The sequence below is a fragment of the Pipra filicauda genome, unplaced genomic scaffold, assembly GCF_003945595.2.
Source record: "Pipra filicauda isolate LSUMZ 115617 unplaced genomic scaffold, ASM394559v2 scaffold82_size2718185_pilon, whole genome shotgun sequence".
In the NCBI taxonomy this organism is placed as follows: Eukaryota; Metazoa; Chordata; class Aves; order Passeriformes; family Pipridae; genus Pipra; species Pipra filicauda.
Window position 1 is genome coordinate 2219204 of NW_024105009.1, and position 26315 is coordinate 2245518.

At 42.2% G+C, this 26315-nt stretch overlaps 1 protein-coding gene across 1 annotated transcript in view; it reads left to right on the forward strand.

Moving 5' to 3' along the window:
* The window catches only part of LGR4 (leucine rich repeat containing G protein-coupled receptor 4), a 73432-nt gene continuing 47117 nt past the window's right edge, over nucleotides 1-26315 (forward strand). Inside the window, exon 1 of the mRNA XM_027735704.2 lies at nucleotides 1-234. Coding sequence (XP_027591505.1) covers nucleotides 50-234 — 185 coding nt within the window. The 5' untranslated portion in view covers nucleotides 1-49. The remainder of the gene's footprint in view (nucleotides 235-26315) is intronic.

Here is a 26315-nt window from a genome sequence, read left to right on the forward strand (position 1 = left end):
CGGGCCGGGCCGGGGCAGGCTGGGCGGCCGGCGGCCGGCGGGGCCGGCGATGCGGTGCCTCGCTCTGCTTGGCCTCGTCGCCTGGGGCCTGGGGAGCTGGGCCGGACCCAGCGGCGGAGCGTCCCCCCCTCCCTGCCCGGCCTCCTGCAGCTGCGACGGCGACCGCGGCGTGGACTGCTCCGGGCGGGGGCTGGCGGCCGTGCCCCCGGGACTCAGCGCCTTCACGCACGCCCTGTGAGTCGGGGCGGGGGCCGGGCGGGCAGGTACCCGCGGCGGGGAGGTACCTGCGGCGGGCACGGGGTGTCTGCGTGTCTGTGTGTCTGTGTCGGTGCGTGTGCGGTTGTTGTCGCTGCTGCGGGTCCAACGCGGCCGCCTCTCCCGGCCCGGTGCGCGGCGGGGCCGCAGGGCCCGCACGCAGGGCCCGGCCCCGCCGGGGCAGGTGAGGGCGGCGGGGACACGGGCGGCTCCCCTGGGCCCCGGCGGGCGGACTGAGACGGCCGAGCCCCGCCAAGGGATCGGTTTAAAAGGCCGGGAGGAAGCTGCCGTGGCAGCGAGAGGGAAGGTCCCGGGGGGTTCGCCGTCCTGAGCCGGGGGGGAGCTGCTGCCCGCACATGTGTGTGCGCAGCGTGAGGTCCTCGCCCCGAATCGCCTTTCTCCTCCTCAGTTTTCTCCAGGAACCAGTTCCCGGGCTAGACAGATTTCTCCCAAGGCATTTTCGGTCCGAAGCATGCACAAGTCTGGTTAAATAAGGTGCCTTCGCTTTTACAAAATCTCTCGCTGCGGTGAAGCACAGGGGGGACCTTGAAAAAAAGAACAGCCCAGCGTAAACAAGCGTCGAAGGTTTATCGAGTTTTGCTTGGAGGTGGAGAAAAATATAAACTCTTAAAACACTTTCTCCCATATTCTATGATAATATTGTAAAGCAGGCACAAACTGGTAGATCTTGTGTTGAGTTTTGGTAACTTTATTATTAAAATTTTAATTGAGGAATGAACACTCTGTTCTGTAGAGACACGACCGAAGAGGGATTTTCAGCTTTCAATATGGTAGCTTTGCTAATCCACAAACTTGTTAAGTTTCACAATAAAACCTGTCAGTCTTGCCCCACTTCTCAGCGCAGATTTCACAGGGTGGAGCGAGGTCTCGTATGGGCCAGTGGTCAAGTCTGGTATTACTAAAGCTTCGCTGCGTTTACAACATGTAACACAGCACACTACGGCAAATGATGGCGTGTGGTTTCACATCGGTACTGAACTGCTGTTTTGTCAGAATACGAGAGTAGTGTATGCTTTTGAAAATTGCACTTTTTTTTTTCTTTCTCTTTGTTTGCCTACACTTAATATGCAAAGGGAGTCTGATTCTTAGTTACTGGACGTTTTGTTTACTGAGGAGGTTTCCGATTTCTCCTACCTATTTAGATTGTTTCTTTCTTTTAATTGTTCAAGCTGGGTGGAGAAAGATTACTAGGCCTTTTCCCCGTGTAGCACTTGATGAATGGCAGAAGTTACAGGTCTCTGTTTTTACGTGGGCTTAAATATCTAATTCCCTTTTTTGTGCTCATATGGTGTTATTGGGACCTCACTTTGTGATTTATTTTTTTTTTTTCCTGTCAGAAATTGTGGTTTGTGAGCGTTTTGGGGTAGGGAGTCAGGAGCTGCCATTCTGAAGCCTTAGACTTGCTGGGAGGTTGTCTTCTCTTTCCTCCGCAGATAAAACAGGGGAGTTACCCAAATTCATAAAGGGCTTGAAGCTTCTTTGGTAAAAGGTGCGTTTAAGCGCCAGGTTTTACGGCTGCTGTGTTGTCTGGCTGCCTTGTGAAACGGGCTCGGTACATTCCTGCGTGTCTGCAACATGGCATTCGTTGTCTAATGGGCACGAGTTGCCATAACCAGCACCCATTAGAGATAAAGCTGCCAAAGGCTTTCAGTTTATAAGTTCCCCCTTACTGTGCAGGCAAATTTCCCGAAGCCAAGGGCGAAAATGAGGGGAGACCTCCCTAGCTTCAGTGTGCTTCGGGATGAGGTTTTGTAGCTGTTGGTTTTATGTTCTTTGAAGAACTGGAGAAACTTTGTAGCTAACTCATTCAGTGGCGGTGAAGGATACTCTTGATCCCCAGTTGTGTTTAGTTCCTGCTTCCTTATTGACAGAAGGAAAAAAATGGGTGACTTCTTGGCACTTCCAAGCTTGACTAATCTCTCTTGTAGCAAGGCCATTAGAACTTTAGGATATGTAGAAGGCAGTTTTGGAGGCAATAAAAAACCCCGTTTCCAACCTGCTGGAATGTGGCAATGTATAGTTTTCCCAGAGATGCAGATTTGGTTTGTGTGGAGAAAAAAACACATGAAAATAAAATCCCCCCCCCCAGCTGACGTGTTGGCATCATGGCAAAGCGCCTTAGCTACGTGAAGAAAGCTCTTCTATGCTCTCTGTAAGGCACCATAACGATGCCAGGAAATCCCCTTAGCATTGCTATGGGCCTTTTTTTTTGATTATAGCCATGGCAGGAGAGAGCCCCTAACGTGGAGATGGTTGCAAGAGTGTCACAACTGATGTTCTGTGATGCTAAAGCAAAGCTGTGCCTGGATTATTGCCAGGAGAGAGCAACTGAAGAGAAGTTGCTCACAATTAAAGTCGGCAGTGATTGAGTTTCTGGCCAGTTGAGAACCATGGAAGGGGCTGCTATTTAATTTTTACTACTTCTGTTTTCCTGCTGTCTTAATCTCTTTGTATTAATTCTAATAATTTAACCAAGCTTCAAGGTGCTGCCATGAATGGTTGGGCAGGGGGTTTATGTAGAGTGTTAAAGGCATAGCCTTTCAGGTTCCCCTTCATTTTCCTTATTTATGTTTACTCAGCTTGCTTTGATTCCCTTGCTGATTCCTTGCTTACTGTGGTGGTTGGAAAGCAGGGAGAGAGGGGCTGGGGTGATAGCAGGGGGTTATATGGTTACCAAAGTACTGGGAGGTCACGTGAGGGTAGTTGCATCAGACCCAGCAGCTTGGAAAGATGGAGTATCTGCTCATTACTTTTGAGTCACCGGGGCGCTTCCAGAGGTGGAATTTGAATAAAGAAAGGTGAGTATGTCATCCCAACCAGTTACCTGGGTAAAGAGATTTTTGGGACACGTAGAAGTGCTCAGAAAGGAGAGGTGAGAGCACTAGAGCCAAACTCTCTTAGGGGGCTGGATGGGATGGGATGAGATGGATGGGGAGGGAGTCAAGAGGACATAACCAGAGATAATTGCTTGATACTTTTACCGTAGGCAACCATTTGTTCTGTATAATTTAGGTAGATGTTTATGTAACTCTTAATTACCATCTACCTATTTTTCTGTTTATGAAGGTTGATTTTGCTTTGCTGCAAAATAAATGTTGTCTGTGCAAGTGATGCCTGTGCTAGAGTGTGAAAATGTTGTTTGTTTGGGTTTTTTCAGTGCATTGTGCTCCTGATCTTTGCTATGATGTTTCACATGCCATATTCTAGAAAACATTCATGCAAGTGAAAGAAAGTTATGGCAGGGCATATGTATGCTGGTATTTCTCATGATGTCAGTTTGAGAACTCGAATTCCAGTTTAGGATTTTTAATGCATGTGTGAGTCTTGTTTAGGAGACGAAAAGCAGATAATTCTGCATAATGACTTCGGAGACATCTTCCATGGGCCTGGCTGCTTTAGGGTCTTGCCTGACAACCATGAGGAATGTAGCCCTGTCTCAGTGCACTTGAATTTTCATTCTAGCGCTTCTTGCTTGTATTTTCAGGGAATGGCAGGGTCCCTTGCTTTAATTTTAGTTTCTTTGAGTTCGGAAAGGCAGGCTTGTGAGCTCTGGCTGCCCCAGACTAGAGGACAGACCTTCAGTCATCTTGGCATTTTGGATTTTATTACTCATTTTTGACCTAATAGTGCTGTCTTTCTGTGTGCTGTGTTATGTACTGGCTTTATAAGATCAAGATATGGCAGTTGAGAAGATCCTTTTTTCACTTGTTTCATACTGCGGGTCGTTTCAGCAGTCACAGGGTGTTTTGGTATGAATGCTATCTGGAAGTGCCTACTTCTCAAGTTTGAATGAGATGCCCTGCTTCATCTATATATAAATGGCAAAATGATATGGTTCTGTGTGGATTGAGCAGAGCTTGCCCTTTTTTTTTTTGTCTCTTCGTCTGTCACTGTTGTTTTTTTGTAGCGTGGTGATAAAATGCAGTAGGGAGATGTGAGATGTCTTCTAATACATGTGGTACAAAGTCACAGATATTTAGCATCCTGCTATGGTCAGATAAGCACAGTAAGGACTTGGTTGAGTTCTGTGAATGCTGTCTAACAGTGTTGTTATGGTGAAAAAAGAAGATGTCCAGACGTGACCTTGATTCTGGAAAATGTGGCATAATTGCAGTCCTCCTGAGATAGGACTTATCTAATTAGAGGTTTGAAGGTTTTACAGTTAAACCATTTAGTTTTTCACTTGCCTGTGCCACATACTGATGGGATCACAAGTAATAATTCCATACTTCTTTTGGAAAGACACAATAATTTCTAAATGATGATTCCCATGACTCAGCAAATGTTGTTACATTTGTACAGGCCCCTGAAATCCCACAGATGGGAGAAGGACTTGAGTTTGGGGCAGCATCCAGTGGCTCCAGCAGCAGTGTCTCCAGCAGATATCACACAAGGATTGGAGTCTTTATGATTCATTTTAAACTGGCTATTCATCTGTCAGTCTTGCAAAAAAGTAGATGCTCTTAGGTAGTACATACAAAAGTGAAGCTGTTGATTCAAAGTTTATTAAATATTTTTACCTTTTTTATGTTTCTGTTGGTAGCAAATTTGGTGTTTTCCTCTTTTCCTTTTATCCCTCCCCTCAAAAACCCCAATACTCTGCCATAGCATGTAATTTCTCAGGTATCTGGCATTTATTTTGTATGTGGAGCTCATTTGTATCAGCAATATATAGTTTCTTGTTTGATGCTTACTGCCAGAGGCTTGTAAGTATGACTTTGGAGAGTAAATACTAAGATAAGTCTGCAGCGTGGAAAAAAGTTGGACTTTAGTGTAAGCAAGTTTATGCTAGTAAATAATTACCTTTTCAGTTCTTGAGAGGAATTTACTAGTAACTATCTGCTCAGGAGGGGAAAATATGGAAGCTGTAATATAAGGACTGAAAAACAAAACAAAACCCAAAGAAACCTCCTCTGCAGGGATCTATCTTTGTTTTGTATTCTACATCTAAGCCAGCAATTTTTGTAGAACACAAGCTCTTATTTACCCAGAGAAAATTACTGGCCTAGATTTTAGGAGGGCTGAGCACCCATATCACATTTTAGGGAGCATGGGAGCTGCGGTGCTCCGGGAGTGTCTCTGAATGTCAGAGGTCCTCTGGCCACCCTTGTGCTTCTAAAAAGCTTGTTCCTAAAGATGAGCCTCTTATTGGGAATGGGCAGGAGCTGATGCTGTGTTTATGTTCTGGAGGATTTGCCAACCACCCGGGTTTGCCTGCTCCTTTTTTTGCAAACAAGCAAGGGATTGAAATGGATGGGGCTCTTTAGCTTCAGCATGGCTACATGAACTTCATGGCCAGCAGTTGTTCTATTGAGAGATAAATGTGTTTCAGGCAGCAGCCCTGTGCTGCCAAATTGTGGGTTTGGGGCTCTTTACAGAAGAGCAGAAAGTCAAAAATCTCTTGAGGAAGAATTAGAGAGCTGTGTATGATCATAGAAATAGGAGACAAAGGTGGGAGAGGGCACATAAGAGATGAGGAGAAGCAGCCACTCCTATTTGAAGAAACCTGTAAATTGAAGCAGAGATTTAAATGTTACAAGACCTTTGCTAACAGAGGTATCAACAGCATTTTGTGGGTTAGAGGTCCCTGGCCATCCTCCCCAGATGGTGGTAGGACTCACCATCTGCCTCAGCAGTGACCTGGGATTTTGCTACAGAGAAGTGCTCTTCTGTAGTCTTTCATACCTGCTGCAGTTTTCTGATAACATGTTCTCAAACTTTGGTCTGAAAAGAGATTTCTGGTCACGTGATATTGGTTCTTAGTGCTCTCCCACCACTAGCTTGCCCTGCTCAACCCTTTTGGGAAAACAGAGGTAGCTTTGCTGATAGATGGGCAGCCAGTCTGGTGATGCAAAATCGCAGCAACAGATGTCACAGGAGCTCACACAGGGGAGAGGAAGATCTTGGTGTTACCATATAAATACTGTCCTCACTATAAATATGTGTGAAAGTTCTTGTTTCAGAATCAGGCCCAGATTTATTAGGTTTTTTTGTTCCAAATAAAGCTGGTATGTCCAAACTGGGAACATGTAGCAGTAGATATAGAAGGTGCCTGGAAAGTGTAATTAAATAATGAAAAAACGCCCTGTGATCTACCTGGCAGAACAATTGACCTTTTTACTTTTTTTTTTTGTTTAAGTGCTGAGTTATTGTACCTGTCAGTGAGTTTCACGGAAGTTGAAATTTCCCAATATTGTCAAATCGTATGCCATTTGTTTTAAAATACATAGTTGAAATAGCAGAATCCATTTTATTTCACTGTTGAGTGATTTAACTGTTACAGGATTGTGACAAGGTCAGAATTTTCCACTTCCCAGAAACATATTACTGTTGCTGAAAGATTAGGGCTTCGCCATGAATTTGAATGATATTATACAGCTCTTCCAAAACAACAGAGGGGACTGTAGTGATCTCAAAAATAACAGCTTAAAGTTGGTGTCTGAAAACTGCTGTTGAATTTGAACGTGTAATAGCCAACTGATGGCATCACACATAACGTCAGCCAATGTGATAACATGATTTAAAAAATCCAGATAGCTATTTTTGAACAGGTGATATTGAGATATGTTCCCTGGTGGACTGTGAGGGATGTTTGTTTTTAGGAAATAAGAATATCACTTCATGAATTTTTATCAGCCTCTTTTTCCCCCATGTGTTTTTCATATCTGCCATTTATACTTACTGAGCCAGAGGAAAGTCATATATTTGTTTGGTGGCCTGTTTTGGAGTTAGTAAAACTTTGGTGAACCTTTGGACATTAATTTTTTAAAACCTATTAAAAAGTATATTATTAAATATATCTTGTTTAATTCGATGTCTTCACAAAGGAAGAATGGTCTCCATAGCATGGCAAAAATAAAAAAGTTAATTCCTTAGGTTTCCCTTGTTTTTTTTGCATTTCTGTCTGATGAGTACAATCAGCAAGGACACCTGTGAAGTAACAAGTGTGTGGAAGATAAGTGATATATTTTTTACAATTGAAAAAGGTTTCTTGTGTTTCTCAAGTCATAGCAGTTTTAAATGTATTCAGAGGTTTCTGGTATAATGTGAGATAAATATAAAACATCTAAGGTCTGTTGCTGAAATTTGTTTTTTTGTTGATGTTCGAATCTAATATTGATAAATACACATGTAATTAAAAATCTTGCTTTATAACTTGGTTACCTGTTGGTAATTCAAACAATGGCTGGTGAGTTTTGACAACTCAACCTCAAGATTTTGGCACAGTAAAGGTATAATTAAAGTAATTTCTGGATCTGAAGATTTTTTGTTTTGTTTTTGATCTGAAAATCAAAATTAAAGTTAAAAATTATGAAAAAAATTTTTTTTTTTCATTAGGGGTAGGGAAACTATTACAAACCCCAAAAATACTATCACTTTTTTTTTTTTTTTCTAAATGTAGTAATTAATTCCTGTAAGCTTTGCACTAAAGATGAAGGAGGAGCCTCTAATCATTATGGTCTGGCAGATGGGACTGAAGTTGCACAGAAGGTGCTGTCTTTGGGGCAGAAAAAGAGATCTTCTTTCCAAGAGAGCACGTGCTAATTATTTACCTTGAAGAAAAGGCGAAGAAGAATCCAAAGTCAGGTGAAGTTGTCGAGAGGCCTCTGGAGAGCACGCTCAGAAGTCAGGCCCTCGGAAAGTAAATAGCTCTCAGTTGAGCATTTTCTTCCTAAAATATAAAGACTTTTTTTTTTTTTTTTTTTTTTTTTTAAAGTGGTGTACCTCCTCCTCCTTTCTTCTCTCTCTCCAGCCAATCGTGGTGGAATGCTAGGTCTTGCAAGGACATTTTTTTTCCACCCTAAAACTTTTTAAGCAAATGCGTCTGGACTTTTAAATGGTGAACGATTAGCAGTGAATCATAAATGAATGTGCAATTTCAGAGGTATGCAGGGGAGGCCCAAACCTGTTTAATTTGGCTTAATAACGCAACTGCAGATGCAGTTGCGTGTTTTACAAGGCTGCTCTGCGAAGATGTTGTTATTTGGGAGTTTTCCCATCACCTCCCTGCAGATGAACGGCCTGACCCAGCGGCCGCGCTTTCAGCAGGCGTGTCGCCGGCAAAGGCAGCATGTGGAACATCTCATTCCCATCTTTGCGAGCGATGCGTGGGGCTGTAAGGGCAGGGGGGTGTGGGGACTTCCCACCTTCGTGGTGGGTTGGCCATAGGGTTTTGCCACGAGCCGTCAAAACGCTCTCGCTGAGGGCGCCGTGCTGCGCCTGGCGCTGGGCGTTGCTGCGGCACCAGAACCCCGGGTGTCAAACAGCACTGTTGTGGCATTGCAGTGTCACTGGTGCAGTGCAGCTCACCGTGGCTGTGTTTCATTGTTCCCTGTGTGTGATACCAAGCAATGGTTTTTCTCGATCTTTTGGGTGTGGGGGTGGTCGGTATTTGGTGTTCAGGAGGTGTGAAAGATGTGAGTGCGGATGTGGGACGTACCTGGGGATCAGTCTCCTCCTGTGCCCGTTGCTTCCCCTTTCAGAGCACAGAGTGAGACCTGCTGTTCCCTGCCATCCAAACAGGACAAGGCAGCGTGTTGGCTTGTAAAGTGAGAGTTTGTTTCTCCTGCACTCAGGACTTTGGGGTTCTGGCAGGAAAGTAGGACAGTTTACTCCTATTGCAGGAGGAGAACACAGTTGCAAGTCAGGAAAGGACATTTGGGGAAGTTTGTTGCTCCATGTCAGAAGGACTTGGTGGTGTCTAACTTCAGTCCTTCCTTTGTTACTAGAATTTGATGAAAGGGATGTCCTGACTGTCCTTTTTAAAACTTTGTCTTGTGTTACTTTAAAAATAACTACTACTTCAGAAGTTTCCTTGCTGTTTTTCTAAATGCTGATCCAGAATAGTAGCTGATGTAGTTGGTTCATCTGGAACAGTGAAGAGACTGTGAAACCTGTGACTTCGGAGTGCAGACCTCTCTCTCTGGGGCAGAGGGTCTTTCTGTGTGGAAATGTGTCTGGTGTTCTTCGCTTGGAGGAACTAGTGGATCTGCTCTTCACTCTTGCACATAAAAGCTGTAAAGAGGCTGTCATCTTTTTCAGGTGCTCTGGTTGGAAGCTCTAGAAACGTGCTGAGGTTTTTTAACTAGGGGAAACCTTTCCCACACTGGGGCACATGCTTGTAGTGCTCTTAGCATTTCTCTGAGCTGCTCCTGCAGATTAGGAGCCCTTAAACCTACTGAAGGGAGCCCTGCACTATTTGAAAGTTTGGTGCCAGGCTTACGTGTTCTTAAAGGGAATTTTGCAAAGCCACTGCCAGCAGCAGTATGTTCATCTCTCTCTAATGGCAGTTTCATTCAGAGCAGCTGCTCTCTTGAGGCATTAAATGCTCACTGTGCTGGGTGGCCCTTTGGGGTCTTGGTGACCTTCATGGAACTAGGTAGGGAAAGCTGAGCTGGGGAGAGAAAAGGATATAGTCCTGTGTAAGGAGTCCTACTCTGAGAATGCAGTTACTGATGGTTTGGGCCTACACAGGCTTTTGGTAATTTTTTAATGCTGTTGGTTTTAACACTTGGGTTAAAAAAAAGAAAGAAAAAAGAAAAAAGAAAAAAGTGGATGTGCTAATATTGACCAAACTGTTAATATTTTACAGAACTAGTGTGAGTCTTGCTAGGTGTAGAAAATCCATGTCTTTCCCAAGGGCAAATCTCTGGCTCTGTGCTAAGTGTTTACTAGCGGCATTGTATCTCTTCAATATCCAGGTCAATCGTTTATTTATCATTGACTTGCTCTTGCTTGACATTTTAAACAAAATTTCAACTAGTTTGTTTACATGTTGGGTTTTTTTGACCTGCTTACTGCAAAGACAGGTCTCTAGTTTCCAGACTAAAAACGTACAATATCTTGATGTTTAGGAGCCTTAAGCAGGAATTTAATTTGTTTTCAGGATAATAAATGGCAGTTGTTTATTTCTTCAGCAGAATCCTTTGCAACTGTGCAACAAGACCAGTTTTTCCTCCTTAAAGTTCTTCAGCTCTCCTAAGTAACTGTGCCAGTAAAATAAATGTACACATTCAAAAAAGGCTGTTGTTAAAACGATAATATATAAGAAATCCTGCTTAAGAGTAGGACTGCTTGCACTGTCACTTTATCTTCACTTACATAAGATAATTTTTTTTCCCCTAGTAACTTGCTGCATCAATGGGAGAAATTCTGTAACATGCATCAGATAAATATCCAAATGCCCTGAATATTTTTCTTTCCAAATATATTCCCTATGTCCTTCGGGCAAAGTCCATCACCTGGTCTCGGTTGATTCAGTGCCATCACAAATAGAGACCAGTGGAATGATAATGTAAACATTAGAAAATATTCCTCCTTCATGCCATTTTTCAGCGAATCTGCCCCAGTGAATTTGGTGTCCTCTCTGATTTATTTACTATAAAGGGGTTACTGAAGGTTTTCTCCGCTGTGGGGGAGTGTGTGTGTGTGTGTGTGTAGGGGAAAGTGAACATTATGCAGAGAATGTGAATGGAGTTTGGGGAGACTGCCTTCGTGTTGCCTAAACAATCCCACTTCAGATCGCCCCTACCTTAATTTCCTTCCAAGAAGATTGTAGATAGGTCTTGCTAAGACACTCGAATATTTCAGTGTTCACTCCCCCTATGTGATTTAACACGCACAAGCTTAATTATTCTTTTCTGGCCTAGGGAGAGATTTCCTTCCAATAATTACCTTCACTGCCCTTTACCCTTCTGCACATTAGTTTGTTTGGAGAAACATAGTTGCTCGGTAAGCAATTCCAAACAAGGCAGTGCCTGGAGCTGTCTTGGAAACGTAAATTATACCTTTTAAATAGCATGTTAAGCTTCAGTTTGCAGAAACTCAGCTACTAGATGTACTGAATTAGCAAGCCCTAAACATTTCTTCCTTAACTAAAGGCCCCATGAGTTCAGCGGGAAAGCACCAGTTTACATTGCACTTCAATACTGTAGTGGGGCAATACAGGTACAAAGGAAAAGACATTCAGGTTAGCAAACAACATCCATTATTTCAACCATTTCTTTCTACTAGCAGCCGTTTAGTCATACAGTATTTAAATGTCAAAAGAAAATGACTCCTTATGAGATGAATGTGATGCAATGCTGCCAGACTGATTGCTCCTGTGATAGCAAAGAAATTTAATTTTAATCTTTTTAATCTTAATTTAATCTTGTGGAAATTTCTCGGGATCATATCCTTCTGTTTGCCTCCCATGCTGTCCTTCCTAATGCATAGTATGGATGAAAGAAAAGAAAATACGAATAATAAAGACCAACGGGAATAGAGTGTATACATTCTTTGTTAAAACCTTTTTCATTTGAAGTCAGTGGTAGTTAGAAGAGATGTGATTGATCACCTCTTGGTACAGAATTATTTCTAAAAGCTTTTTCTTTTGAAACTTTTATTAATCTATAAGATTTACAAAATACAATCTGATACGTCAAAGGGATGGGATGCTTCCCTTTCTATCATATTTACCATAAACAGTACTTACGTCATTTTAGCTATTTTGTGGTAAATATAAAGAAAAGTAGCAAAAGGTTCCATTGGTCTTGGACCTTTGAATATTTTGTGCTCTTATTAAGATGGACTAATTATATAACTCTAGTTTAATGACACAGTATTTGTAAAATTTACTGTCTCTGTGTATATGGAAAAAATAAACTGTTTTGAACTTGAGAAAGCTATCTGTGTTTTTAAATTACGCTGCCTTCTTCATTGTATCCTGGTGCTTGTTCAAAAACAGCCAAAAAGTGATCATGTTTTACATGTTTTCTCACCTTTTTCTTTAAGGTAGTCTCTTAAAGCTCTAATCTGATCAGGTGGGGGAATACCTGTCCCTCAGCTGAAGGTTAAAATAAACCACTGCATCTGGTTTATACCTTTCAGGTTTGGTAGCCAATATAAGATGTGTTGTTATTTATTGTGGAATCTGACACCATAAATGCAGAGTACTACTTAATTTCTGGTAGCTTAAATATTGACTTTAGTAGGTGTGTTGTGTTAAAAACGAGAAGAGGTCACGGTTTGCCAGTTTCAATAAAACCCTTTTCACCCTCTCAACTTTCAGGGCATTAATTTTTTTTTTTATTTTGTTTTAATATTATCATCATAATTTTGCTGGTGATAAATTGGAAAAATCGGTGTGTTAATGGTAGTGAAGGATTAAATTGGTAATGAGGAAGCAGGGTGTCAATAGCACTAAGGTGACTGTACGAGGAGCAGGTTTCAAGCTGCATGGCAAGTTTTACTGGCCCCAGTTTACTGATTCAGTAAAACTCATAGTCTTTCAAAGTAGAAGAAACCAGACTTCTTTGAAACGAGCAAGAACAAGACAAACCAGATCTCTTTATTAATGGAGCCTGGGAAGGATATGTTTTGTCCACCTTGCATCCATTATAGTTGTCTTAATGTCAATTTACATTGATCAGTGGCCTTTAGGTAAGACCTACAGTGTATTTCCTTCCCTGTAGGATAGCTATGATGAAGTAAAAATATGCCCATTTTTGTCATGTGGAGATAGCCAAGGAGATAAGGGTTCACAGGGCAATTTTTTTTTCTTGGATTTCATGTGTAAAATGCATATTTCTGGAAAGATGCATGTGCTATTTCTATCTATGAGCGGGCTAGAAATTCAGGCAGATTACCTGATTGCCTTTTGTGGGTCGCTTGCTTTTCCCTCACACACGAATTAGATGTGTTTATATAAAAATTGATCCTATGTACATGATTAAACTTGACAAGCCTTAATCTCTGTTGCAAAGAGTGTGGACTGGATAGTTAACGTGGTAGGTCTTTGTTTTTCATGTAAATACTTGTAATGTTCTGCTTGCATTAAGTATGCTGATTTTTTTTCTTGACAATTTAGTGATTAAAATCTGCTCAGTTTTAAATAGGTGTAGTCATTTAAGTACTGAGAACAAAGTTAAGCTGAAGGGAGAACTTAACTTTTTCAAGGAAATTACTAGTAATAAGTGCTTCTTTGACCTCTTACTTATAATTGCAAGTGATGGCTAGTGGTTCTTTTTGGCAGAGGGTTACTGGAAAGATTTCATATGCTTGTATACATTTTCCTTAAAAATTAGAAAATATGCTAATTTTTAATTGGTTTATATTCTTGGGTCAGCAATGGTAAGTATTATTATTTTTATTTATGTTAGGGTGGAATCCTGAAGTCCAGAGCTGTCCTACTAAATTTGGTTATCACAGCTATCCAGTTTGAGGTGCAATTCCTGACTGACAAAGTCATTCTGGTGAGTGCCTCCGATGTCTGGATAGTTTTTGGAGGATTGTCTGGTTTCATGTTTTTTCACAGAATCACATCATTGTTAGAATTGGAAGGGACCTCTGGAGATCATCCAGTCCAAACCCCCCTACCAAGACAGGGTCACCTAGGGCTGGTGACACAGGAACACATCCAGGTGGATTTGGAATCTCTCCAGAGGGGGAGAGTCCATGCCCTCCCTGGGCAGCCTGTTCCAGTGCTCTGCCACTCTTAATGGAAAGAAGTTCTTCCTCATGTTGAGGTAGAACATCTCGTATTTTAGTTTATGGCCATATTTTCTTGTTTGCTTTGGTTTAGGTTGGTTTTTTTTTTTCCCCTAGACCACTGCAGTTTAGGCACAGAGCCATGCAAGCAGTGAGAGGCAGAGCCTTACCCTTGTGTGGGCTTTAGGGTGCATGGACACGCTGGGTCTTGCTTTGCTTTTTTACATTATATTGCAGTGGCATATTTTCACATTATATCGCAGTTTTATCAGATATTCTTGCAACATTTTTATCAGCTTGATATGGATTTGGATTGTAGTTTATGCATCGGGTGCACTTAGGATGACATTTCACGCTTGTTCTTTTAGAATGTGAATTGCTTTTCTTGCTCTTTGCTGCTAGAGAGGAGCCCCTCCTGAACTGCTCTGGTAAATAATCACAGAAATTGTCAATAACGTAACAGAACTTGAGTGCAAACTCCTCCTTGATCAACACTGAACTTTGTCAAGGTCAATGATGCAAGATGTTCCGATAAAGGCTTGTGAACAGGCTTTCCAAAAATGTGTGCTTGGAGTTAGGCCTTCAAACCAAGTCATGCAGACATGGCTGTGTTTTTTTTTCCTCCTTGTATTTTAGTATAGTTACATCATATTTTCTTGTAGGAGGAAACAGGAACACCATGTAAGACAAGTGATAGTCATGTAGTGTTTGTTGGGGCCTTAATTCAGTGGTCTAAGGTAAGACTAGAAAGAGATTTTGATGTATAATACGTAAGTAGGCAGTCTGATCTTTGAAAAGCAAAATCACTGAGTACCATTGGATTACCATTCCTGAAAGGCAAGTTACTTCCTTGATTATGTGAAAGAGAATTACAAGAAGTTGACTCTTTGGTGTATTTTTTAAAAAATAAGTCAATAAAGGTCTTAGCTGATTTGTACTCAGTTGCGTTTTCATAAAATCCTAGAATGGTTTAGGTTGGAAGCGACCCTTAAAGATCATCTTGTTCCAAACCCCCTGCCATGGGCAGGTTCACCTTCCACTAGACCAGGTTGCTCAGCCCCCCATCCAACCTGACCTTGAACACTTCCAGGGATGAGGCATCCACAGCTCCTCTGGGCTGTGTGCCTGTTCCAGTGCCTCACCACCCTCACAGTAAAGAATATCTTCCTAGTATCTAATCTAAACCTACTGGCTTTTGCTTTGAAGCCATCCCCCCTTGCCCTGTCACTACACAGTCTTAAATAGTCTTTAATAGTCTTTAAAGACTTAAATAGTCTTTTTCCATTTCTTTTGTAGGCTCGTACCGGAAGGCCGCAATTTGGTCACCCCAAAGCCTTCTCTTTCCCAGTTTTTGCCCAGATGCATTCAGTTCTCTTTATAGCATGTGGTGCTTGTTAAAGAGTGCCTGCCGGATACACAGGTAGTGTAGAGAGGAGGATTTTAAACCATTGCTTTTTGTATTCATTCAGGTCGGTGCTTGTAATAAAAACCATCTTTGTTCTGTTCTCTCCTTGTGTTTTGTGGGGTTTCCGTCAATCATAAAAAGGCTGTTCCGGTTTTCTTGCGGGGGAGAATTCCCAAAGCTTCAGCCTGTGGTTCTTTGACGTGAAAAATACCCTCTGCTAATGATTTTGGTAGTTTTTGGCTGGACTGGCACGGCCGGTCCTGTGAGGAAGCTGCCTGTGTGCAGCCTTTCACAGGACAAGGGCATTTACAACATAATGGACTGAGGCTGCAGCACACTGAGGGGCTTGGCCCGCGGTTGGCGGGGTGATGGCTTTGTTAGGTGGTGCTTGTACCTGGTGCTCCCCACCCACCCCTGTGCCCTTCACCGCATGCGCTGGATGCCCCACAAAAACCAGCAGCCACGTTATCCTGCGGTTTGGAATGGTTTGGAGTGGGAAAGGATTAGGTGACTGGGTTTCCGCCAACCACAGCCTGCATCTGTGAGGATGATATTTCAATAGCATTTTCTTAAAACCGCTTTGTTTCCTATTTGTGGCTCAAACACTGCAAGTCTCTGTAGCATTTCTGTTAAGCAGCGTCCACCTGTGCTGCTGAAAAGCAGAGGCAGTCCTCAAATGTCCTTTTTGGTGCACAAACATCGTTTCGGTCCTAAGTAGCGGAGTACAGATTACCTTCATGCTTATTAAACGCAAGCAGATATTTAGTTGTACACGAGGCCACTTACCCATCAGGGTTTAATACCTTAGCCTTCACCAGCTCTATTTCCAAACAATGACAGCGTGTCATGTGCAGCCTCAGCACTACCCGGTCCTTTCTCAGCTGTCTGCTTCAGGATGCCCAGGGATGTTTCAGCAACATGCTTTGTTCCACTTGCCTTCGTTTTGGAAGCTGCTGTCTTGTGATGGATTTGAGCGAGCTGTTGCAGTTGGGCCAGTTTTCTGCCTGCCTGTATTTACTTTTTTTTTCTTGACGTAGCAAGGGAGGTACAGCAGAGAGTGGGAACAGTAAGCTTGAACTTCTTGTTATTGACGATAATATTTAAAAGCTAAAATGTAACAGTATTTCAGTTGTGAATACATGGAAATTGTGTGTACTGCTTAATGTGTTTCAGAAATCCCTGTTACTTTTCTTCCTTAAATACAAGAAAACAGGCGTGTAATGCCTCATTGAAAGAAGCCTGTAGGGGTGCTTTGTGAGGGTCTTAATTAAGGGCTTTGAAAGACTAAACAAAAGGAAAAAGAAAATGCTACAGGGTTATTGTTATTCCAGCCCATTGGCTCGGAGAGCTGACCATCCATTGGTGCCTTCTGTCCTTTTGGGAGCTGAATGACACTTTTGTTCGTGGTTAACAGAGGTGAAAGAAGCCAATTATTGGCTGTCTTTTCCACAGGGCAGCTGCAGACGGATTTCACTGCAGGCAAATATGGACTCTTCTGCCACAAGGATGGTTGTGATGACAGTTATTTTTGTGGAATTGTATGAAAGAAAACAGATTTTTTTTTTTTTTCCTCTTCCAGTGACTTGTGTAGATGTTTATTGAAAACTACTGTGAATATGCTGGTACGGAATGGGAATGTGTGAGGGACTGGATTCCCCATGCTAGCAGCGTACTCGGCTTTTTCTGTGGGCGTGTGAGTGAGTGAGGTTTTTTGGGTTTCTTTTTCTCCTCATACTTTATTTTTTTTTCTTTGAAATTGCAGTTGATTTTAGCTGTAGGTTTTTCTAACTGGTGTGCAGTGTGCATTAACCCTCTTGTGACTGCCAGCTCAGGCAGTGCTGGCTCCTTTGTGTGCCACAGTGATGGAGAGACAACCTGTGCAGGTCAGTGGGAAGCCCTACAAAGGCAGAATACGTGTCTGCATGCCGTTAAGGACCTCAAAAAGTGCCTCTGTGCCTGAAACTTGTCACCCCTTCTCCCACATCCCTATTGCTTGGTCCAGTACATTATAAAAATATTTTTCCAAAACTCTTTCTTTTATAATTCAAAGTTAATTGTTTTCCCCCCAAAATTTTCTTTGTTTAAGCCTCTAGTTGTAGTTTAAATGTGTGAAGAGACTCAGCTGATTATGAGCCATGTTCACTGACTGGATTCTGGAGAAATCTCTTCCGGTTTGGGGCAAATTTTGAGCAAGGATCCATGTCTCAGTCAGAGTTGATCCAGCTTTGTTTGGTTAGCTGCTCAGCAGGCCTGTCAGGGGATGGGGTGCTTGTGGTGGCCTCTTTGCATTTAGGCAGAGTTCATAATAATAGTATTAAACAAAAGGGAAAAGGTGATGTTCCTCACCTTACCTCTGCTGCAGGTGAGAGGAGAGTCTGTCTGCCTTTTGTCCTCAGACCTTTGGAGGTGGAAGTGCATGTGAGTTCATTCCTCCTTCACCTCTTTTTGCATAAAGAGGAGTTTTTGTGCAGCTCTTCTCTAGGAGTGTCCTGGCGGATGTTTTGAGCAGCTTTCATTTCAATTCATGTCTAATGTTTACTGGAAGCTCAGGTGGATGCTCAACCCGTGTCTTCATATACATAAGGGACTTGGACGTCCATCTCAAATCCAAAAAAAAGGAAAAATGTAGCTGAAACCAGAATAAAGATCAGGAAGCTTATACAAAGCTGCTGAGGCTGTATGGATTCTGGTATTCATCCACACTCCTTGTCAATAGGCAGCAACCCTCACTTTGCTGTTTGCTAAAGGTACCCTTTCCTGAGAGGAATACAAGGGTTGTGTGTTGGCACACGTGAATGCTGCCATGTGAGAAACTTGAGACAGACTTTAATCCTTTAAATGTCCCAAAGTGGAAATTACTCTTATGTTAAAATGCCGTGTGATTAATGACCAAGAATTTCCAAAACTCAAGTTTTACATCTTATCAGAACTGCTCGTGCTTCGTCAGCTAATTTAAGATGCCATGAAAATTGCTACACAAAAGCATGTTTGGTTCTAAAAAGGCCATTCCAGGTGCTGCCATGAAGTCTATTTTGGCACTAGGAAGCTGTACTATGTGCTTTTAGTTTTCCCACAGCTTATAGATAATTATAGTGCTTTTTGCCAGAAATAATTTTTAGTTACATCCAAGTTACATGTTATATGTAATTGAAAAAAATTCTTAAATGCTGAAGCTGTTGTATATAGGTTTGGATTGATTGAGGCATTTACATTTTGTCATCTGGCATCATCATATCAGTGACTGTGTTCATGCACCAATTTTGTTTTGCTTTTTTGCTTTTAGTCATCTAAAAATGTAGCTCTTGCCCAAACTTTTGAGGCTCTGGTTGCTTTCTAAACATTGGGTGGGACAGACTAGAAGACCAAAATAAACCAGAAGAAAATGAATAAAATTCAAAGTACTTAGAGTTACTAAAGTTGGCATTTTTATGAAACTGGATTTGTGGCTGTTTATGTTCTCTTTTTGCAACAGCAGAAACACTCAGTGAAACTGCAACAGAAGACTTTTGTATGAATATGTGTGCAATGATAGCAGTGCTTTTCTATCAGTAAACAGATTTAAGTGCAGGGCTCTGTCTAGGCAGCATTAACCTCCTCCTTCCTCACGGAGATGCAGAAAGATTATTCTCCTTTGAACCGGAGGTTTGGGAAAGGAAAACAACCTATCCAAACCCACGAAATGAGTCTCTGCTGGGGCAAGTCGCTGAACCTCGCTGGGTCTGTGTCCGGAGTTGTAACGGGGAGCTTTTGGTGCGAAACATTTGTTGTTGGTAAATACAGTGTTGCTAGGTGGAGAGAGATGTGTCCTTGGAGTCCAGAGGGTGAGCGTGGCTCCTGATGCTCCCGTTGAGGTGGTTTAAGTTTTATGGAATTGCCCTTGAAGCTGTTAAATGGAATGAAACGTGCCTCGTAGGTGTTGGTGGTTATGCAGCAGAAACCTGAGACTGGAGCAGGGCGGGGGGACCCAGATCTCATTAAACTGGTTAGATTACATACTTTGGTGATGTTCCTAGTGTTTCAGCAATGGTTGCTCACTGAGGTTTTCGATAAGGAAAAAATGCTTGAGAACTTCCTCAACTGTAATGAACAAAACCTTGTCTTGATCACGTGTGAAGTGTCGGTGTCAGGTTTAGCAATATGTACTTAAATCAAAACTCAGATTATGTGTTAAATTTGGGACTGACAGCTCGTTAAAGGAAATTCAAAGTTAGAGTCGTTTAAAAATGACATAGTTAACCTTGGTGATTGATGGTTCAATTTGATTCCACGATGGTAAGGACAATTGATACAACTGGCAGTGCTGCCCTATTTTAACTCAGTTGCAGATATAGTGTTAAACTTTATTTACTTAAAACATGACAAATATCTTTCCATAGAACTCCTTTAGGGCATCCGGTGTGGATTTCATTGCAGGCGTAGCTACATGTTATATTTTCTCTTAGCATGAACTTCCCACTGTCTTCAGTACTTCTGCTCTGTCCTGTTACCATAGGAGTCTGCTGCTTCATAGTTGGGCTGATATGGCTCTTTCTGGGGCCATAGTATGTTGACAGCTAACCCCTGATTTCATCTGATTAAAAAAAAAAGGGGGGGGGGGGGGGAAGGCCACAGCCTAGAAATACACCTGGAGGGTGTGACTGATTGAAGCCTTAAGCGTGTAACCTGTTGCTGCATTCTGTTTTTCCCGATGTGTGGAGACCTATGGATTAAAAAAAATTAGAAATCTTTCTGCTTTCCTTTCCTGGCTTTACAGATAATCTCAAGCTTTGCCAGAAACGATGATTGTAATGCGTGGTTTTAGATGCGTGTGTTTTGAGCTAAGATTATCTTACTTTGTATAAATGATTTTAAAAAACTTTAAAGTCAGAGGGTAGCTGTGATGTAACCGTGCTTCCCTACCAGGAGTGTGCGTGAGAGCAGCCCATGCAAATTGGTTACAGATGCGGATGATCCGAGTTCCCATTTGGTTTTGACCATGGACCTCTTCGTGGTTTTGCACAGGTTATTTGCATTTTGTGATGAATACTCAAAGGTACAGGAGTATCTCGGCATAGGCTTGCCTTCAGACTGCTTGATTAGCATGCCTGTCACACGATTTGATTTTTTTGTACTTAAATTCCCTGGCATTACTGTATTCCACAGAGTAAATAATTATGAAACTGTGAATAATACGTAATTTTACTCTCCGCTGTAAAAAATCTCTAAGTATGTAAATCTCTAACTGTGTAAAAGAAATGCTCCTGCACTGAAAGACATTTTGTTTCCTCCTCCAGTTTACAATAAGCCCTTCCTTTAGCCCTGTAATCTGCACCAAAAGTGTGGCTCTTAAAAATTAACTGAAAAGCGTGTTAATTTGCGCTATATTCCTATTGTGGGATAGGATCGCTTTCATAATAATGCAGTGGAATTTTTTTCTAGGTTAATTCCCCACCATGTGTCAACATAGGCCATTAACCGTATGTGTGATTGCTTAATGGCTGGCATGCAGTGACTCAAATACCAGTTCAAAATAGGGCTTTGCATACAAGTATTGTTCCCTCTAAGATCTTGATGATGGCTTGATTGGCACATGAATAGGGTACATTACAGCTAGTTACTGTGTCTGAAAGAAAGCTAAGACATCACGTTGGAAGGAAAAAAAAAAAAAAAAACCAAAACAACAGGTTGATGTGGCATGGGAAAGAGAAGGCAGGAGAAATAACTTGGAGATACGGTGGGAGAAAGAGGGGGATGTTACTTCTGTTGCAGGAACAGACCTGTCTGAAATTTTGCAGCTTTTCTGTTGTTGTCAGTAAAAATGTTGTAGGTCCTGCTTCAGCAAAGTGCTAAAAGCTTTACTGGAATAGGCAGGATTTTTTTTTTTAATTTATACTGAAAAAGGGCTCCATGCACTGCTGTTTTCTAAAACCTCTGATAATCAATATCCCCTTTAACAGCCGGGGGTGGTGGGTAATCTGAAGTTTGATTGTTTCCATGAAAAAACAGGTTAAGAGCCTCATCCCCACTGATGGGGCACTGCCACACGCTTTCCAGCTAGTTAGAGCCACAGAAAAGTGGATGAAAACGTCGCATATAAGCCGCTTGCATAGCAGTTAGAGCTTAATTTCTTTCCGCCGCTACCAAATGGGAGAGAACCTCCACATCCAGCAAACGACGAATTGTCAGAACCATCTCCTCTCCTGTTTTCCTGCTAAAAAGAAAAAGCCGGGAGGGGGTCAGGGGCGGGGAGAAGGGGAAGAAAGGTAATTAATTTGTTTTGGAGATGACACGGTGGGCAGTAGCTGGGAGCAGAACAGGGGAGCAGCACTGGGCAACTGGAGGGTCTCCAGGCTCTCTGGGTGATTTTGGGCAGCTCGCTTCACCCCTGCCTGCCTGATTCCCCTCCCGCGCTGGTTGTTCCGTCCACTGAAGCAGCAAGCTCTCGTGGGTGAGGAGTGTCTCCAGCTGTGTATTTGTCCAGCGCCGGGCCCGTTGACATGTTGAACAGGGCCCTTGGCTTCTCGTCGCAGTACAAACAGCGGATGATAAGGCGCTGCGCTCATTAGCGAGATAGCGCGGGCACTCAGGGAATGGCAAGTGTGTTTGCTGGGTGGGAAGGCAACCTGGGTCTTTCTCAGCCAGCCACAGCAGGTACTGACTGAGGCTTGAAGTATTTGGGTATTTCCTTTTGTATGGGAGCGTTTCCTGGAAGAATTGAAAAATGAAACGTGCTCATAAATGGAAAATGGCACGTCTGATAGGGTTTTAGTGACTGCAGAATGGGCTATGAGTACAGAACCGGTTTCTGTGCTTTTTTAAGTTTTGGAGGTCTCTGTGATCATGTCAGAGGCAGTAGGGACATGCTTGAGGTTGTTGGGGAGAGATGGAATCACAAGGAGAAAAGTCTACATTAATGCAAAAATTGGGTTTAAATCTTCCATTTTATCATTAACAGATTTGCCCATGTTAAAAGGAACAGTAGATGAATATCAGGAGGAGAAAATTGTGCTGGGATGTGGTAGTAAGGATTGGAAATAAGGGATAGTTAATACTGCAGAGTTTTGGCTGTTGGCCTACTCAGGGGGCCCTTTCCACTGGGAGATGGGCACTGGCAGTTGTGGAGACCTTGTCAGAAAGTGAGAGAATGTAAATTTTAAATACAATACCAGTCTAACACTGGGACATTGGGGTCCTATTACCATATAAATGTTAGTATAGGTTTTATACTATTATACTATTACCTTGCAGTAATAGACGTAGGTAGTATATGAAAGGTAAGAAATTAATTTCCCAACATGTTATTTCAACTTTATTTTGAACGCAAACATCACTGTGAACTCAAACACTTTCCGAGCGTAGGCTCCTCTCTAAACATCATCTTTGTCTGGTACTTCTTTGATTCCTGTTCATGATTTCTTGCTGTTGGGGTTGGCATGTTTGCATGTAATGCATATCCTTGGATTTTAGCTGCATCACTGGATTCACAGTGCAGACAGTCACCGTTCAAAGCAGTAGTTGTGAGATGGTGCTTCTAGAAGAGAATTGTTTGCTTCTTGTCATCAGGATAAAAAAAGCAAAACACTACCACCAAATTTCTTTCTTTTTAATTGAATGAAATGAATTAGAATTTTCTTGCTGATCCTCTAGGCCTTCTATGCTTTCATTACATACTGAATACAATTAAGACATGGGCACTATTAATGCAAACTCATTTACTCCGTCCCTTCAGTGGGACATCTTCATCCTGAAGGAACTGGCTAAATGGGAAAGTGGATCTAAACCAGGGATGTAATTCAGCTCCTGCTCTCCCCTGGGACTGGCTGCTGAAGGGTGTGATTTGGATGAAAATTATGTTGGTTTTCATCAAGAGAACATGTTCCTACAAGGAGTTCGGCACTGAATGTGTTTCTTGAGGACTGTAGCACCACAGTACAATTTAAATTACTTTAACTTCGAGTTTCCCTGATTTTGTGTCTTCCCCTTGCCCACTTTTGGCTCCAGCTTCTCTGCCTCTCCCTCCCTGCTGCCACAACAGCAGGAAGTTCTCTTGGTTAACACAGATGGGACCTGGACCAAGTTTAAGGCACTGACCATCACCATTCAGCTGCATATGCTTCTGTCCCTTTTTTGGGGTTTTTTTTTGATCATTGGCAAAGAACCATTGGTCTCGTATTCTAAGAAGAATATATGTTGCTTTGTCTTTTTTATCTTCACCAATGTTACCTTAATTAGGTTAATCCACGTATCAGTGGTCCAAATGGTAACGAGTGGCGGGTTGTTGCTGAGTATTTTCCAGCAATGTCATGTTGACATTCGTTTGCAGTATCCTGGCTTATTTAATCTAGTTGCTAAAAATATTAACAGCCTCAGCTTTTCCTAGTACTGCTGAAGCTGGATCATAGTTACTACCTGGGGAATTTTATATAAGATTAAGACCTATTACCTAATGGTTTTGTACAAGTAGGTAGGAGGGCTTTATTCAAATATAGATAGCTCTGCCTAAGTAATTTTGTAAGTGTTATAATTAAATAACTCAGTGGCAGAGGGCCCAGACCTTGGAAAAGACTGAATGGAGCCTACAGTATTACATGCTATTATCTATCAGCAAACAGGTTAAGCTTGCTCAGAGGCAGTATTTTATAGGATTTTAAAGGTGCCTTGTTGAAACATGATCTTCTTTACTTCAACCAACACTCCTCTCTCTTTTTTCTCTCCCTCCTTCCCTCTCTCCCATCCTTTCTAAACTTCACAGAGTCAAAAAGCCAAAAAGTAGATAGCTAATAAAGAAATGCAGGGAAGTCCAGGGGTGTGTGTCAGTTTTATTTTTTAAACAGCAGATCTCAGTTTGGTTTTGCTGAGATAAAATTTTGCTTTGCTGTAGCTGGGCATTTCATGTTTTTTTCGGCCTAAGATCTGTCTTACAAAGGGGTGTGTTTTGGGTCGTTAGCATTCCTTGGGATGCCGGGTGTGAGTGTGGTGGGAAGGTGCCCGTGCCCCCAGCTCGGTGCAGATCCGAGGGTTGAGAGAGGAGCCTGTGAGCCAGGATGGAAAGTGTAGCACCGGCATCTCCTGTGAGTTTTAGGAGACGCTGGGTAGTGAGGAAGGTTTCTTTGCCTAAAATGTGCACACCTTTGGCTGGAGAGATGCAGTGATGCATGGAAGGTATTGTCAGAAAAGACAAGACTGTTGCAACTAAATGTCCCTCCGTTCAGAGAGACTGGCGTTGTTTTCCTTTTCAATGCCCATCAGTAATTGTGGGTCATTTGCTTTCATTCTCTGCTTACATCTTGGGCTAATTTATCTATCATTTTGTTGTCCTTTCTGTCCTACAGGAAGTCTATACTTCCCATTTTGTGGTCCCTCTTTGTTGTTGCAGCTTTTCTTCTCATGCAACAATTATTGTTCCCCTCCTCCCTTTCCATCGCCTCTTGCCCATCACTTTCTAGCCAGAATCACCCTCTGGCCATCGGTAACAAAGATGTTTAAGGTAAATGTAACAAGGATCAGGCTACTTTATGGTAGAGGCAGTACTTCAAAATGAGAGAGAAGGCTACCTGTGCCTGCAGGAGACACTGTGACATGCTGTGCATTGCATCTAATTCTCTTTTGTGTGAGGCCACTGATGAAAGCTGTGACTGAAACCGCTTTCAAAAGATAAGAGTTTCTATTTTTAAAATGTGAGAGAATTAGTAAGTTGCTATTCAAGAGACAAAGTATTTCTGCTCATCGTGAAGCCTGTGGAAGTTTGACTTTGGTTAGTGGTAAAATAAAGAATCCTTAAAAAAAAAATCCAACCAATCAAAACTTCACATCAGGAACTGGAATTCTTGCATAGAAGGAGTATAATTAAAAGTTTAGGTGCATTATATTTCCTAGTTTATGTTTCTGAAATCTCCACTGCTGGTTGATTTAAAAGTGATTAAATCTCTGGCTTCATGCAAGACAAGATATGGTGCTCTGTGTTTTTACTGTGTCCAGCAAAGATGCTTTCCTCTTCCAAGGAAAATGGACACAACGGCTTTAAGTTGGGGAAAAAACCCATCTTTTCATTTTCCTAAGGAAACATAAATCTCATTTGATGCCTGTTTTCAACAGAGGGAGGTTTTTGTAGCTTTTACTGTCCTTGCCAGCTAGTGTAAGTATTTTTAAAGACTTTAAAGTGTTTCTGTGTTAGGTGAAAGCAGGGAACTTTACTAAACTAAGCTAGAAAGGAAGATTCAAGTAGTTGTCAGAATAACCTGAAGGGATATCCTTGAGCAGGCTGGAGACAGCAAATGACTGCTGGAGAACCATGGCTTGATTCTTCACCTTTTGCCTTTAAAAATTAGTATCTGCAGTACCTGGGATGGTGAAATAACATTTACAGTAGGTTTCTTCAATCTACTAGTTTTAGTTGGTTTTATTCTTTTCTGTGGTACCTTCCTGGAAGAAGGACAAAGCTTCTGAGAGAGTGTGAGGAGCTTTACTTATCATTCAAAACTGCAGCCAGGGCAGCAGTAGTGTTGCAGGAGGGAGTGCAGTCGTGTTTGTTTTCTGGTGTTACCTCTGTTCTGCCTGAAATGGCGAAACTAATTGTAACTATAAGGCTGTGATTCATGTTATCCCCGAGATGCAGCCTCTTCTTGCTAAAGAGGTTACCACCTTCAGCAGTTCATCCTTTTAGTTTCAATGCTTCTTGCCCCATCACGTTTCCAGGGATGGGGCATCTGCCACCTCTGCCTTGGTTAAGGTAGGTTAGTGAGTGAAGAGCTAGCCTGGCTGCTTAGTACAGATAAACCCAGTTAATGGCTACCTACTGAAAGGTGCAGGTCTACCACAGCTTCTCCTTCATTTGCCTGATGAACCTACAGTGTAAAACCGTGGCATTACTGTCATCTCTTCTCTCTTAGAGTTGTTGTGTTGGTTTTGCGCTCTCTGGGGAAAACCTCCCAGATGTGAGTGTGGGTCTGAATTTAAATTCAAGTCAGAGCTGTAGTTTACTGGGCTGACAGCAAACTGGGGAGTTGTTGGAAGAACAAGAAACTTAATATAAGCCTTTGAGATAACTGAGTCTGAACATCAGTGTACCACTAAAGTTTAGGGCAGACGTAGGGAGGTTTTGGTGGTTTGTTTGTTGGGAGTTTTGTGTGCGTTTGTGTGTGGTGGCACTCGAAAGGTTTAGAGGTGTTGGGGGCTTACATCTGGA